The 17,075-nt window shown below is 39.1% G+C and overlaps 1 protein-coding gene across 7 annotated transcripts in view; it reads right to left on the bottom strand.

Annotated features, from left to right (window-relative positions):
• The window catches only part of LOC143444177 (teneurin-3-like), a 47,924-nt gene that overhangs the window by 20,452 nt on the left and 10,397 nt on the right, over nucleotides 1-17,075 (bottom strand). For 2 of the 7 annotated variants that reach the window (XM_076943313.1, XM_076943312.1), the window contains exons 5-7: nucleotides 2,378-2,734; nucleotides 454-590; nucleotides 182-324 (exon numbers count right to left, since the gene is read on the bottom strand). In XM_076943313.1, coding sequence (XP_076799428.1) covers nucleotides 182-324; nucleotides 454-590; nucleotides 2,378-2,734 — 637 coding nt within the window. Of the gene's footprint in view, nucleotides 1-181; nucleotides 325-453; nucleotides 591-2,377; nucleotides 2,735-2,863; nucleotides 2,978-3,030; nucleotides 3,157-3,472; nucleotides 4,094-5,586; nucleotides 5,839-12,880; nucleotides 12,915-17,075 lie in introns of those variants that run through there. The other 5 variants (XM_076943315.1, XM_076943318.1, XM_076943317.1 and 2 more) reach the window with 5 other exon arrangements.

Genomic DNA, 17,075 nt, shown 5'->3' with positions numbered 1-17,075 from the left:
AGAAAATCTTATCCACGTGTGAACTCTGCTCTTGTATTTTTAGTCGTATTACCCGCCTCACACCAACGATGTGAAGTTACTTTAATGAGTAGAGAAAGTACATTACCCGCACCATGCAGCTGAGAAGATTCTATATATTGACTTTTTGAAGACATGCTGAGTTAAGAGTTTTTTAACTGACCTTTCTGTTTCGTTCCCTCGGCTGTAACTCCAGAGTCCAGTTTCGTCAACTTCGTACGTTGGTTTCAAAGTCGTCGTCACAACCGGAAAGAACTGCTCTGTTTCCGATGACGTTACACGTGACGTAACAATGGAAGAAGGGTTCTAAATACATAAAAAGGATTTGGCATAATTTTTGGTTCGACACTAACAGGATATAACGTTGTTTTCAAAATGCGTTTTTGTAATATGAAACATGCTCACGATAATTTACTGGAATTGTAAAAAACTCGCCTGCTGGTTGTATAAAGTTGATGAAGGGGGAACATGATTAGGGTTTTGTACACTTGTAGGGGCTGGAACCAGTCCCGTCCCCATTCGAGGAAGACCGGTGTGATGACGTTGTTGCTCACTGGCTGTGCTTTGAGTTCCTGAAAATCACGAACTTAACTTCAATGCTGGTCGGATTGAAAAATAGCAATACCAAGAGATAACACTAGGTAAATAGCACGAGTTCTTCCTAAGTGAGACAGAGTATTTACACGGGGGCGATATGACAGGGTGATTAACCATGGCAGCCACACAGAACGCAATAAAGACCAGAACGTATCAGTCTTATCTTTTCACAATAATCCCAGTGCAAACCAAAACTATTCTGCGGGAATTGTGTAAATTCACAGTCAAAGGGCAGTATGTACTTTAGCATTAGTGGTACTGGACCGATGGCTGACTTCCAGTTATGCTGGATTAGTAGGTGTATCTAAGACACATTTTTTACGGGTTATGTCAACTCACTTTTGCGCAAAAGAAATTCCCTAATATATCAGTAAAGTCACATACTCGGAGTTATAAGAAAATGAAACTACACCCAGTACGTGTATTTTTCTCCATTTACCGTCCACCGAAGATTAATGCAAATAAACTGAAGTTTCAATATAAAATTACAGTCCACTGGTAAAACGTTTGATAAATCATCACGTTAAAGTCTTGATGATTTGTATGCATAAGCATACGTCATATATTTGGCCAAGTATAAATCCCATTAGAACGCAACGTAGTGCTGTATATTGGTTAACGTGCAACTCATAAATTATAAGAAGCTTGCACTGTATGTACACTCTCCATTTCGGTTTATTATTTGATTATACTTTACGGTTGTGATTAGTCATAGCTTGTTTTAAGTCAACTGTTAACGTTAAAAAGTCGAGCAAAGGATTACATATAAGTTTAATCTGAAACGCAAGGCTGTAAACATATAGATTTTTCTTTGCTTTGTTTAGCGGGTCGGTTTTCTTTAAGGCGCAAATGTTTAACGTCTCTTATTTATGGTTTCATCGTAAATTGTCTTCGAAGCACAACTTCGCAACAGCAGAATGTGTTCACGAAGATACACAAAGGCCATGGGCATTACTACGCGAAGCTGACACGAAGTGCGTATGACTGAAATGTGCTGTTAGTAATTATGGCAAAGGCGCAAACAAGTGAAATAAAATAAATGCCCCAACTCAATAAAGAAGTCATCTACGACAAATACGTAAGCCGAGAGGAGATTGCACCTAATTATATTGTTTACCATCATTAATTAGAAGGATTGGTCGAAAAACTGGACACCATGATAAACAAAAGCTTATGTGGAAAATCATTTTAACAACTAGATTGTGATTAATGTTTTGTGTATTAGTTAGTTAGCCATTTTAGTCTAGTTTTAAAAACGAAATCAAAATTGTAAAACCAAGATCAAAATCTACGTAACACAACAGGTTCAGCTATCTGCTGAAAATTCAGCAAAAGTTTTTTAAACAATCTGTCAATTTCTAAACGCACACGATAAATTGTACAAAGTCATTTTCGTGATTACAGAAACGGTCAGTAACCGGTGCAAGAATTACCATTTTTTATTTGTAATGCCAAGCATACCAGACAAGAGCAACGACTGACTGTTCTCCCTAAACTTGTGCAATAAACCAATTAGTTTTGAAACTACGATAAATTACTACACAGTCATAACTGCCTATGCAGCGTTGTAAACTTCTAAAGTCCACAAACTTGTTCTTTTCAATAAGTAATCGGATTTAATATACTGTTTTTCTGTTATTTCTGGCAAACCGCATTTTCCTGTGGAATTTCAAAATCAACGGTTAACCGTGAAATCACGTCACGTTTTGACCGATATTTGGATAACAGCAGAGCCCTCTGAAAATGTGATAGTGCTGTTTACCTGTTTTTGGCACATAGATGTTTCCCGATCCGGTTAAAGCCATATACGCAGATCCTTGTCGTCCGCCGTATTGGTTGGTCAGGTTCCTGTGATCGGAGGGAGAAGATGGACGGCGCCTGGAGTTCAAAGGTTGCTCCTCCTCTCTCCTAGGATCGTTTTCAACATCCCGAAGATCATCTTCCATCCCATCGATGTCGCTGTTCATGTCGCTATCAGGGCTGTGGGATGACGCTGAGCGATTGCCGCGAACCCTGCGTCCGTTACCGTGGAGATCTGGCGACGGTGGACTGTAGGAGCGATCAGCTATAACTGGTTCGTACCGCACGGACGAACGGTGCGTGTCAGTTGATGAGACTCCTGTAACAAGAAAAAACAATCTTCAGTTAAACCTTTATGACGGCAGCCTGTGTAATTTTATATTTCCACAAACAAACATTAGCGGAAAACATCAACAACATTGCCATGCTGAAACAGTTCAAAGGTAACCTTCAACGATGGTCATTCAAATGCAAAACAACGTCCACACAAACACTTAATGTCCATTCCAAGTGTATTACCAAAATGTACAGATGGCAACATCAATCACCACAGAAACCGTTTATTAGCATGTACACAGCAATTCAACGACGTATGTTTCTCTTCGTGCGAGTTACCTCGCCTTCTGTGCGGTCTACAACAAGCAACAGTGCGACTTCTCAAAGCCCGACTGCGAAGTGCCTCGATTTCGTACAATCTACATTCGTATGAACTGCCGCCCAGAAATAAGAAATCTCGCAGATCTACATAGGGTCAATAAGGTGGCCAATCAGGTGTGAGCAATGGTCAGATAAACCACTACCAAAAGCTATCACAGATTAGAATTACGACTAAGCGTAAAAATGGACCACATTTACCTATTACCAGCAACAAATACAAATGCGTTAGCAGTGTTTAGTTTAATTGAATGTGAATTTGCCTCAATAACGAAAGACAACAATTTAAAACGAGCGAAGTGGACGCAAAACTTTACCCTATTTTTTCATGCTTAAATGGTAAAGCATGTATCGAATGTTGGTAAAATGCTGATTTTAGTCTATTTAATCCTGCTTCATTTACCTGGTACGTGTGGCTCTTCTTCTAGGCAACTTACTGTGGGAGGAGCAGCCAAACTGTGCCTCCATCTGATACGTTTTGCGTCCTGGGGAAACACCCCTACCCCGTGATTATCGGACGATGTCCCAGCGCTTAAGCTTATTCGGCGAAAAATCGGTCGTCTATCTTCCCGCAAAATTATATTAAGTCTCTCGGCCCCGGTATCTGTTAAGCGCACTTCTCCGCATTGCAAAAACTCAGCATCAGCACAAGGCATTTGACATTTGAATAATCACAAAACCCATCGAGGAACTAACTACACACAGCAGAATCTATACAGTTGCTAAATGATCTCAAATCTAAGTGCTTATTCTATATGACCGAAAACATCAGAAATCACAAAATAAATCATAAATTCCTTGCATTGCCACCGTTTCCAACATTAACATCAGCATATTGACGATTCAACTTAAGCTAAATGTAATATGGCAAGGCAGCAGATGTTATGACTTTAGGCGATGGATTTACGGTGCCGTAATTATTAGTAACACGAGTTTTGTATACGTCATCAAAAGCTTTGCTTAAAATTGCACGTTGCACTCAGCAAGCTACCTACTTCATAACTACCAGACAAGTACATTTATCTTGCAACGTTTGACACTAACCGCACGATTACCGCTCTTTAATCTAAAACGTCAGTGAACTATGTGAGAGATGTCCTGTCTTTCAGCTAATTTCCGAACGGTTAAAACGACATGCACTTACGAAGTACGATAATGCAAAGACAGCTTTAAAACGTCAATAACGAACGACAGACAGAAAGAACTCAGCAGGCGTTGGATTAAGCCTAAGGTGGCGCACGCTGAGCCAAATCAAGGAGAAATTTCGCCGGAAACGTTTAAGCGATTTTTCTACTTTAAGTTTAGGTGGGCTTAGCTTTAACCGTCGCTCACAAAAGCCTAACAGGTAACAAAATAACTTTCCTGCCAATAAGCTGTAGCCTTTCGTAATCCTCGCGTAAAACGGATGACATTATTACAAGAAATCAACGCGTCGAACGCCGAACCTAATAACTCACTTACAATGCTTTTAGAGACTTCATTAATTTATGCAGTATTCAACGTACGGCTTTTATCACAAAAAAATTGTTCTTGAATATGTATATGTAAAAATATAAACTTAGAACATGTAAGAAAGAGAACATGTAGAGTTGACAAATGATAAACATAGATGTAAAAGGGCATGGCAAAACTTCAAAGTTAATAGTTGTTTGTAAATCAAGAAAGGGCTACGCCGCCCAATTGACATAACCTTTCACCCTTGACCCATAACGCGTGAAATCAGTCGTCAGCATTTTCTCTTTTCTGTAAGGTGGCTCTACTAAAAAAAACTGAAATGCAAGTTGCAGATTAAAGAAAGGTTACGGTTGCTTTGCCATCGTGCCTGACTTAAAGCCTGGAAAAGTTGGCGTTAAATCCTGAGATTCCCCTAACAAAGAGCACAAGTGTATCCCGGAAAACTTTATAAGGCTAAGTCGGCTGGCACCACTGGACTAGATCAAACAAACTAGCAGTGGAATGGATAATATATTTGCCGCTCGACTGTTTTCGAAATTAAAAAAGCACTAATCTACGTGAGCATCCTTCCGGCTGTCATTAAAAGATAAAAACTGTACAAACATTCATGAAGATAATAATCAAGAAAATATACCGACAGTTAAGTCTACAATGCGCTTTTGATATCGGTATCTTGTGGGTGGTGGGTGGTGGCGCAGGACACCATATGTTTTTCGAAAGACTTGGGTAATGTAAGATAAAAAGCTTCCGACTACGAAGGTAAACCAAGAGCAAACAATAAAGAGATAATATTGTGTTTATCAATTTGTTCAGCCAAATGGCCAAAACAGTGCAAATAGCTAGGAAAAGGTCAACATTAACGTACATTATTCGTAAAATTGAATGTTGTCATACTGCACATGACCAAATAAGCAAAGTGCATTGACCACACTTTGTTACAGTTTTGCTACGAACTTTTTTCCAAACCTTAACTAACTAACATTCACAAAGATGCTGATTTGCTCACAAACACATGGTACAGCATGTGCTTGTGTAGCAAAAATTTAGACAACAAGTTATTACCTGACGATTCAGTGTCCGTGTAACTTTTCATTGCTTTTCGTTCACGCGTGGAATTCGTAATCTCCACTTTCATATTGCCAAGTTAAGTAAATCCAGGCTTAACTTAATGCCAAATTATAGGTACACTACGGCCCAGGTAATGTACAAACTTTACAGAGGTAAACAATACATAAACCACTTTTATAAAATGTTCGAGATTTGCTAACTTCGTTTGTAAGACAAATTACCTGCAAGATGAAAAACTGACAAGTTTAGTTTTAATTGATTTCTTTAATATCTTTCTTTGTAATTCTGTGTTAGCGCGATAACTAAAATTTTGTGTGAGTACAGCTTAAAATTCAGCCGAAACAAGTCAATACTAAGGCGATTTTAAACGTGTTTATTGTGCAATCAGTCGTCCGGCCAATTTAGCAGCGCACTTGACTTTTTAAGCCACTAAGAGCGCGAACATAAAATGAACGTTGTTCTGGCTCGTAAAATCACAAAAATACGCGTAATATACATTGTCATCAGATTAAGCCAGGGGTACATGGTTTTAAACCGCATCTGTGTTATAAGAATTTGGCTTACCGGGTTGAACTTCAACAAAACTGTCGTTTATTGTTTTAAAAAAGGGGATTTAAGAAGATGAACTTATTTGCTATTGCTACACCTGCATGCCTAATTAGCGGAAACATCGTCTTAATAAAACAATAACAAGATTAAGTTAATCATGACCCTCGAGTGTTAATTAATGATGTCTAATTGACTACAATCTCCTGCTTTTCAACGTGGAAATAGTTCTACTTAACGGCAACATGAGCTGTTGGCACCTGACAAGTATTGTTTTCATATAGACCTTGATATAGTACAGAACTCTACTTTCAAACCATGCATGCTATTTGCCATTAACTGTTAAAATATCATACAAGTTGATGTAGTCTGGTTGTAAAGTCTTCAAAACCCATCAAACGGGATGCAATTTACTGTCTGTGGCTACGGTATGCTAGTTGCCACTACAAAACTATGAGGCAATGTAAAATGTTACCTGCAATACATACTTACGACTAGAAGTAAAATGCGACGAAAAACGTTAAACGCCGTTACGGTGAACATTTCCTTAATTGCAAAACTGAACGCAGATCAGAGAAAACCCCGTTGGTCACTTGGGCGCTAATCCAAGCATTTTATTTTCCATGCTCTGCGCTTTTCAAAACGCCATAATGATGTTTGCAGAACTCATTATCGCTATCCCTTACTTTCTATTGGTTTGTGCTGCATTTTTGACTGACATATACAGTTATACACCCAATGAGACCAAATCCAAACAACGGCTAATTGTTCTGTTGGGCAAACGGTATATCGAAATGGAGACAAAAAGCGACCAGTCCTCAGATTACAAAGCTAGACCAAACTGCGGTCTCTTGGGATATGCAATGTACAGTTACAACAGCACTCGTCAATTTGTGGTTAAATTATATTAAATAGCCGCTGGGAGGTCTAAGGAGAACAACGAACGCGTCGGCTAGGGCATAGTTTTAAAATCAAAATTTAACCATACGCGGAGGTTTCAATCAATTGCTTATTCTGTGAATGTCTCTTATATTGTCAGGCTTCGGCGCCGATAAGCTAGCTTCTGATCGCATTATAAATAACTTGGACAACAAAACAGTCGGGTTGGGACTAAGCGGCCTTCCTCGAGGCTAGTTGTACGTGTTTTGGAAAGTTCAAAATACAAGTTGGTACATCTCGGTTTGTCATATACAATCCTATGACCAAAGCAGTCCACTGTTAATCGGTTTAGTTTTGCGAGAAACGCTACATACATGGTCGTTGATTGAGCGGCCTTGAACGTAGATACGTACAGGGTAACAGTGTTTCAGCAAACTGATTCGCATAAACATTCAGCGCCAGACGAAAGTATATCGGCATAACTGTCAATTACCGTATCGTGTCTTGTCAAGATAAATTCTAAATTTGGCCAACTCTACTCCCAGTTGAGAGTTACAAATTTTCTCGGAGTCGTTCAACGTCAAGTTACACAAATAGTCCTTTTAAGGCCCGCTTCATGAGCAGATAATAAAGCGTTGACTTTGATAAACAGAACGCCAAGCGTTTTTCACTGATTACTACAAGGAGACGTATTAGTTTTCACGTTCCATTGCTGAATTGGTCATTGCTGTCACTGTATTTAACAGTATTCAGGAATAGGCTTTTAAGGTGTGAGTCACACCCAATGGTATTTCCGTGACGGTAGCAAGAGCGTTAGAGAGATCGAAATTTACCCAGTCGCCAGGGTGCGCAAGTGATCCTGATTAAGACTGATAAGAATCAATAGAAGGCTTGATTGAAAACAAAATAAACAGCACCTTGCAAAGGTTATTTTGGTAGGATCAACTAATACAATAAAACTTTTTCGACCATAACTTTGGTGTCACTATTGCGTGAAAAGACTTTTCCTTAAAGCTATAACCTTAAGTGATTACGAGGTGAGCTTTACGCTTCGTTTTTTCTGCAACGGTTAATTAACAACGTTGACGGTTTTAAATGATGCGCTAGATGGCTCCGCCTTCGGCTGGCCGTTGTTAAATATTTTCTGAAGTTGCTGAGGGGGCCGAAACAGCCAATTAAGCAATGCATTTGTCCAAATAAACTGCCTAACTGGACTATATTTTTGTAAGCAATTCTCACGAAGGTCGGTTTACTTGACGCTTTTGCTTTGATTCCATTTGAACAAAACTTTCCCTGTGTTATGGAATGATCAAAAGCTTACTAAACCTCCCTTCAAGCGCTGCGTTTACGAACGTTAAAGCAAAAATATGAAACAACATAATACGAACCTTTACTTTTCAAATTACATTGCATGTATATGATGACAACTCTGCAGTTAACGAATCGTTAAAATTTCTTCATCTTAATTCGATAGAAGGCAGCTGATCTGACATCTGCGAATTGTCTAAACTGATGGGTCACTAATTCGAATGAAAGGAGAGCGACAACTGCTATCAACTAGGTCAGATCCCACACCTTTTTCATTATTCGGATCTTAATAGATCGCACAATCCGAGCGGCTTGCAACCGTATCATTATCTCTTTGAATGCGATAAACCATCAAAAACTCGTCGAAATTTGTTTCCTGTGCGGCGAGTTAGCGACCTGGCTTGAAACAATGGGCGAGGTTAGGAGCGATTTTTCACTACAAAGCTGGTCTATATGTAGACTGCACAATTATTGTATTTCATTTCTTTTTTGTTACGCGGCCGATTAGTCTATTTTAACACGTGTGCTTGTTTGTGTAGGGGCCCTGGTATCTAACAAACGCTCAATACCCAATCTCTGGTCTTTATGATCAACTTGATTTATGGTCATTACCTGTCAGTAGCCTATTCCTTAATGACCCATGTGACGCGGTTTCAGTAAGTAACAACACAACACGGAACGAGATCTATAACGGAAAAGTCTAATCCGCAGACTTTTAGAATTCTTTAGTAAAACATGCATAATTTAACGGCACACGCAACGGAGCGACAGAGCGAAAAAACATTGCAAATCCTATACCGTATAATACCGTAATATATGTCACTATGACATGTTATAAAGCTCAATATGAAGTCATCGTCATTAACTCGAATATGCTGCATACTGATAACAACTTTCATTTTTACTTCAGTCATATTGCACTTTATTGGGAAATGGCGAAAGGGTCGGCATATCTGATCATAACGCCTTATAAATATTTTCTCCACTTGACGTATCAAGCAGGTAGGAGAAAGTTATCGCCTGTCTGGATTGATTGTATCATTTTTTCAATAAACCCCACCACAAAAAAAATCTTGGGTTTGGATTACGGTGTCCCGGGTTCTTACAGAGTAACATTTAGGGGTGTGAGTCAGCGATGATGCTGCCACGTCCTATCAGCTGCTATCAAAACCTGTGGTAAACAATTGAAATTCGATTTGTTTGTTCCGCAAGTGCATAAAAGAAAGCTATTCTTGTTAATTAGAAAATTACACGGCCGTCGCATGACTTATACACCGTGAAATCATGTCGCCGACGGTTTATCAATACGGAGACGGCATTTCTATAGTCGTGCGAGCCTTTCGATGCCGAGCGCCGTTCTGTTTCCAACCGTAAATAAGTCATGAAATTCTGGTGAAATTTCTAAATAAACCCGAAGGTACAACGCAAAATCTGGCAAGGTTTATAATAGGAACGCAAAATAGAAGTACGTGCAATATAACAAGTATACAAATTTTACCCCAATGGTACAAGTTACACCTTCAAGCACGTTATGCAGGTTACATACACGCTATAAAAACGACGTTTAATGTTAACTCACACTAAAAAACAACATACATAACTTTTAACACTCAACCTATATAGCTTAATTATTTCGGCCGCTTACTTTTTCAATGCAAATAATCTCACTATTTTTCGAACTGACTATTCAATATGTAAAACTATTTCTACGCGTTCTATATCGGAAACTTGTTGTGACATAACTTTAAAATATACGATAAATGTATGCTTTTGATCGCAAAAAGAATTCTGTGCACACTTTCTTTCTAAAATTCAATGCATTCCGCTGATTTTGCTTCGAATTATTCTGAATGAATCGTATTTCTCTGCCCATCTCGTGAAACGAAACAACAAACAATTTTAACTCCGTCCCCAGTTCTAACCGGCATGCTACCACTGACGATACTAAACAACAATACCGCGATCCCACTCGCTAAACATAGCACTGCGCATGCTCATACACTGACGCACACGCGCATGGTCGGTGCGCGCATACACGACGACGTTTTTTTAAATCTTTCAAATACATGTGCGGCGGCAGGACAGTGGTCTGGGGATTACGGAAGAAATTTGAGCAACGGATTCGGTGCACCCAGTGCTTGTGAAACGTGTGTTATACCACTAATAGTGGATTAATAACCGCATGTGATGAACATATTTTAAACGAATGGATGCGAATGTGTCAAACACAATAGTGGTCTTGTTTATGTGTCGATTGTTGTTATATTTCATGCGCAGTTATGCTTGCTTATGTAGTTGTAACTTTTATTGACATGTACGTGCCTGTGCCAATTTTCTATGTATTGCGAAAGCAAATATCACAGCTGTTTCAATGTTAGTCAATCTAAAACGTATACTGTTTGTTCTTTATAAAATAACTCACGTATCTGGTGGCAATTCTATCTATTATGAATGTGAACTAGCAATATGAAATAACAAGGTCATTACATCAGAAATTACTATGAACAGATTGTTTTTGCTTAGAAAACACATGCATGGCTTTGGTATGTTCATTAGATTAGATGGCTTATTAACGATAATTGCACTTTGCTCATCAGTGGTTGTGACATGGGCTATGACGTAACGGCATGCGTCGGGTCATTAAAGCTCATTTTCTTGAACAAAGGGAAGTATTCCGTCTCCGATTCTCTGACGAAGAAATCAATTATTCTGACAAAATTACCATTCCGCTATTGATTATTTGATACTTGATTGATTGCATACCCTGTTGCAATAGGTTACGCTACTACTATAACCTGATCTGTCATTTTCATTTGATTTCACTTTTTGAGAGTTTAAAACCTTCTATGCTTTGTATTTTCAATATCTTCAGTGTTCACCATATTTCGTTACACATGCGCGTTAAATAAACTTTAGCGACGGCGTCAAAATACAGGGCGTATTTGCCAACCACGTTGGAGTGAATTGTCACAGTGGCCAAATCAACATTATAACAACATAAGACTGTTACCGGCCTGAAATGAGGAAGTTTTCTTAAGCCAGCAACGCTCGGGCGCCTTCATGTCCTGGCTCAGTGAAATAGATTTAATCAGTCGATCTCAAAGCACTTGGAGGCGTCACAGACCTATATTTGCAAAGAACCTACGCACTACACGGACAGGTACTTGACAATTTCATTTACAAAAAATCGCTTACTACAACGAAGTCAAAGAGACGGCACGTATGCAAGCACAAATTGAAGACCAGTTTCTTCAAAAAAATTAATTAAACTTCACCTTCAGGTAATATATGTCACTGGTCTCCGCTTATAGCGGAGTTAGAAAAAGTTGGAAAAACGGCCTTAAATTAAGCAAGGGAAAGCATTCCGAGCGTGAGTGACGTCTACAAAGCTCCCGTTCTCCCTCTTCGAGCTTTTTTTATTAAGCCCTTCACCAAGTGATGCGCCGCTGTTAAGTGGATGTTAACATGTCGCCTACCTACAAGAGAGATAGTGATGTTGGTTAGTCATGCCTATTTAGCTGGTTCTTGCCCGTCTTTTACGACTTGACGTAATCCTCAGCGAGTGGGCCTTTATTTTATTGGTCGGTTTGTTCCGCGGTGGTAAATAACGGTAAAAAGGTAAAACATTCAAAGTCGTTATTTCGTCTGGAAATCTACTCTTTTAGCTTTCCGGTCATAAAAAGAGTCATGCGAGGTTCAGTTTGGCGTAGCACTCACCACACAACTATTTTATAGCCTTGGACCTGTCTCGAAAATGGGGCTTCTTAAGTCGAAATAAAACTCCGAGGAAGCGCGTGTTGGATTACGGACTTATAAGACGTCGGGGCCTTAAATCGAGACAACAATTACCGTCGCGGTAGTGCAATGTTACCGACATTCGGCGCTTAAACTACGCGTTAATAAAGGCCGATTAAACTCGGGATTGCGTCAACTTTCGCTCGTCATCCATGCGCGCACGATGATTCGACCTCAATTAACTACCCACATACGCAGTTATTTAGGGTAGGGAAAGTTACTATAGATCATTATGACATAGGTATGACTCCACAGAAGGTGGTCTCACCATACACCACTTGAGTATGAAATGTATGGGGCTCGAGTACTGGTGTCGTAAGGCATTAAAAACGTTGTTTTGTGTGAACAGCAGCGCAGTGAAGATTATGAACGACCAAAGAATACAAACCCATAGACAGCCATAAAAAATTGGTGTCCGTCCTACCACCTGCGTGCTATTCTCATAAGAATTTTCTCATCTGCCATAACCCCTGTAAAAAGTATTACGAAAGAATTTAAGAGAATAACAAGTTGTGAATTTGTTAAAGTGTCCGCGCAAATGACGGTCGTTCATCAATTTACAATTTTTTCCACTTTCATTTCCTCAACCAACCTTTCAGCAATCTGCAGAACAAATACCTTCAAGCCCAATTTAAAATCGATGCCAACATCTGACAGAGTTAACAAATGGGTCCCTTTTTTGCATGTCGGTATGACTTCCTCACAATGGAATTTAACGCCACATAAGTTAAAGTACAATAATACAAGATTCAAACCTTACCGCAGCTCTGTTTTCGCATTTTAGCTCCGTGTTGACGTTGACCGGGTTATTCCAACAGTGCGGTTTCAAGGATATGTTTTCAAATGCAAATTGAAACACAATCAATCTACTTAATTGGATATACTGTACAAGCTTTCAAATAACTGTATGTACCTTCGCCATACTCACAAAATAGATTTTTATATCTAAAAACTTAAACCCAACGTAACGCACTTAATTGATATCAAAAATGGCAAAAAAAAGCACACAGCGTGTCACGTGTTGATGCCGTGCTATACCCACATAGCCTATACCTCACTTCGCCCTGATCTGACACACAGGTAGAACAATAAATGCCATTTTTCACTTCATACTTATAAAAACTCATACTTTTTTGCAAAATTCAAACAAAAAACGAACCTTTGCAAAAACCCATCCATCGCCCGCGAAATCACACCTGCGATAAACAGGTCGTTTTTTATGGCTAGCTGTTAAACAAACTGAGCAGAGAGTTGGCTTGTCCGGATGCTAGACATACTTGAGATGCAACTTATCAGTAAGTGAGTGCAACACGGGAATGGGTTCGTAGAAGATCCTTGAAACGTATCTGCTCCAGCGAGCAGAGCAAAACATTCCAAACGCAACCGAATATAAAAGAACTTCCCAGAACTATCTCGAGGTTAATTTGTTGTTCTAGAGACTCGATTTTCGTGCGATCGTTTTGATGATGCAACGGAGACCAGGGTCTAAGGGTCAATGTTTGCGATATACACAGCACCCATTTGGTTAGTAATCGAATAACCCCGGCCAAGTTACAATCGGATGAAAATATTACGATCGGAGAATGACTCTAAATCATAAAAGTACGCCCCAAAATGAACCCGTATCAACTTATATGGTCATATCATTATTGGTGAGTAAACCAACGTGTTTTTCGTCATAAACTTTGAGGATTGGCGAACAATCTCGCTAAAAATATGACGTCGTTTCGAGCCAATAACGCCTCAGTAACCAAGCGAAACTGTTTGCAAACAAACTTTGAGGTCAGTTTGTTCAGATGGACGCGCGAGGGAAGTTCTCAAAACTCTTATTCGGGCCGGTTCGCTAGGAAAACATAAGCTGTAAAAATCAACATTCTGGGTATAGGTGGCTACTTTAAGCGACGACTCTGTATATGAATATACACAACTCCACTTGCTCAGCTGCAAAGACTCAGGACTGTCGCCTAAAAAAATGTACCCAGCGGTCATACCTAAACAGGGCGGTTGTTTTGTCTTGCATGGGTAATTGAAATTCAATTTATCATCGCCCGTGTGACACGTGTTTCGTTGTGTGCCGGGTTTTCACTCGCTTAGAACTAAATGAGCAACGTTTTTGGCAGTGAACTGCATACCTGAAAACTCGAACCGCTTTCTTAAAACCTGGTCAACATATGAAACTAAGCTTCGTCATCTGTTTATTGTTTCAATTAAGCACTTAGCCCGTGCTCGATAGTGAACCACAACGTGGTTAATAAATATTATGCTTGGATAAATACCGGCGTTTAAGGTTGGAAGAGCGAATTTCACTACTAAGCTTGTGAGTGCTTGACGTTGTACATTCACAATCCAAAACGTTTGGGCAGTTTGGACTTGAGATAGCTATAAGAATTCTTTCCACGCGGGTCAAGTAAGTATGAGAATAATTCATTTCTCCTGTTGATTTTCTTTGAAGGTATAGGGAAGAATAAAATAGTTTTGCAATGTTTCGTTGTTGGTGTTATCTTGGCCACGTCACGACTGTGCCTAACACAGCGTGAAAACTTCCTGAACATATTCGATTTCACTTCTCCACATGAATGGCTGCTTAGCTGTCTTTTGTATAAAATATAAACAGTATTCTGACAGGTATATTTACTCCAGAGCGAGACCATGTAGATTAACAACAGCTCGCCCGCCAATAATAAATTTGCTCAAAAAATTAAATATCAGATTCGATGACGTAATTTCGTGTGACGACACAGCAATTAAGCAGGGTCTGATGCACAAAGTAAACGTTTTCGGGCGCGGAGTGATTTGCGGACCCAATTTGTTACAAAGACTTTCTGGACCATACAAATACTGTCTTACTTTACCCATTTGCGTTACAAATAGCTCAGTAAGACTGAGAAGAAACAGTATCACCAAACAACTTGACCGTTTGCAAAGCGACGTGTTAACACTAAGTGGTTGGAAAAACCTTCGTCAACCGCCGCCATATTGTTGGGCACAAACGTTAATTGGCAAACGACTGGCTCTGGGCAAACGCTTCACTTATCAAAGAGCAAACACGCGAATTTGACAAGTGAACCGCTAACGGTTAATTGAAGCCGTCAGGTCGACGATAAATTAGCTGAATGGGAAAAACAAATGCAACCTGTTATGGCGTTTTAGTTAACTCTATAACCTATTCCATACAACGGTGAATAAACGCACACACCATCATTTTTATGACATCCTTCATGAGAAATTGTAGAAAGATTTTTCCTAGAAGCAAAGGAAGTCGTTATCGGGCCAGTTTAAAGTTAAGTTAATATTTCTTGTTGGTTACTTGCACAGTCGGTTGTTTATTGTGTTGGTTTTAAATGCGTCATGTACAAAATTGCATATGACGATATTTAAAACTTTGCAGTTTACTCTAGTTCCGTTGTTTTTTTAACTGAAAACGTCCGATTCTAAGTTAACTCAGTAAACATTGGTTTATAACAAGTTCAGGTTTTCATAACTTAAAAATGTCTGCAACAAACGATTACAATAATATTTGACAGACTTAACAATCTAAAAAGCCAAAGTACCTTACAAATTAATGAGTGTATTCTTTGCAAATTGCAGTATGGGGTTGTATGAATGAGCACATGTCTCCTCCAAACCAAAATTTAGGATTTTCGGAGAGGTTGTTTACCAAAAAAGGGTGTATACAAACGAACCTTTAACCGGACAATGTTTAACATAACTGTAAAATGCACTGTGCTTTTGGTTCTTAAAATCCAAATCATTTACCTGTTATAGGTGTCATGTAAAACGACAATTAAGGTCATTTCTAACAATTACAAGATTTATTTGAGACCTCTTTGACCGTAAATTAACGTTTGCAAAAGTAAATAGCATAATTGTAGTTTTTCAGACATAAGCCTGACCATTTTTGGAAGCAATTAAAGTTACGAAAAATTGCCGTTTTGAAGAAAAGTAGCGCGTAGTCACATATCTCACATTCAAGGTCACGCTACAAGGCTGAAAAGGGAAGATTTGGCGGCGAACAAATTACAGTCTGTCAATTCCAGAATTTCCGGATTCAGTTAATCCGAAAATCAAACGAAGATCGAGATGATGAAATTGCCACCTTAAAGTGGACGCGTATCATCTTGAAGACTTGATTACTTCTAGCGGCAACGTGCTAAACGAAGGTTGTTTCTCCTTTGAGCAACCCGCTGTTACTGCCTTAATCCTTTCTCCAAAGTCCAGCAATTTCTGGCTACCAGGCTAAGGTTTAAAATGTCAAAGGTCGTACTTTGATTTTATGTATGGACGCTTTGTTAAAAAGCCGGTATAACAGGATTGAACTGAATTAGTGAAAATTAATCCCTTAATGATACTAAATCGTTTTTATCGGTCGCTGAAATGCGCTTTAACAAAAATGCAACAAAATGTAGCATATACGATGGTGTATGTGGGCCGAAGATATTGTGTGAAAGGGACAGCTGAAAAAACCTTTATACCACCCGTGGCAAATGGACAGAGATTGCTGTAAGGTAATAACAGCAATCCTTTTTTGATCCTTATTGGCTTTCAGAACAAAGCAGTGCGAATAACCAGCAATTACTGAAACCTCATCAAACACGATAAGCATATGGTTGGCATGGAATGTTGCAAGTTTCCCACAACCGTGCGACACATTAATGAATGCAGAGAATATTATAGTACGGACGTTCGGTATGGCAGCTTTGATCACAGCAAGGTGTGAAATAGGATCACCCGTTTTAATCGCAAAAAATTTTTTTTCGCGAAAGATGTTTATAAGACTTTCAACTATAATTCGAAAGACGTCTTGAAAATGGAAATAAGATTGCTTTAAATCGATTGTTTTAAAGAGCACACCGGTATTCTAAAACTCATAAACGCTTTCGTTGGTTGAAATGTCAATAAAATTGTCTAATCTTGCAGAAATTGAAACATGTGCAAAGTTTCCCATTGAAAAATTA

The sequence above is a fragment of the Clavelina lepadiformis genome, chromosome 1 (assembly GCF_947623445.1).
Source record: "Clavelina lepadiformis chromosome 1, kaClaLepa1.1, whole genome shotgun sequence".
NCBI lineage: Eukaryota > Metazoa > Chordata > Ascidiacea > Aplousobranchia > Clavelinidae > Clavelina > Clavelina lepadiformis.
This window is presented reverse-complemented; position numbering and strand designations above follow the sequence as displayed.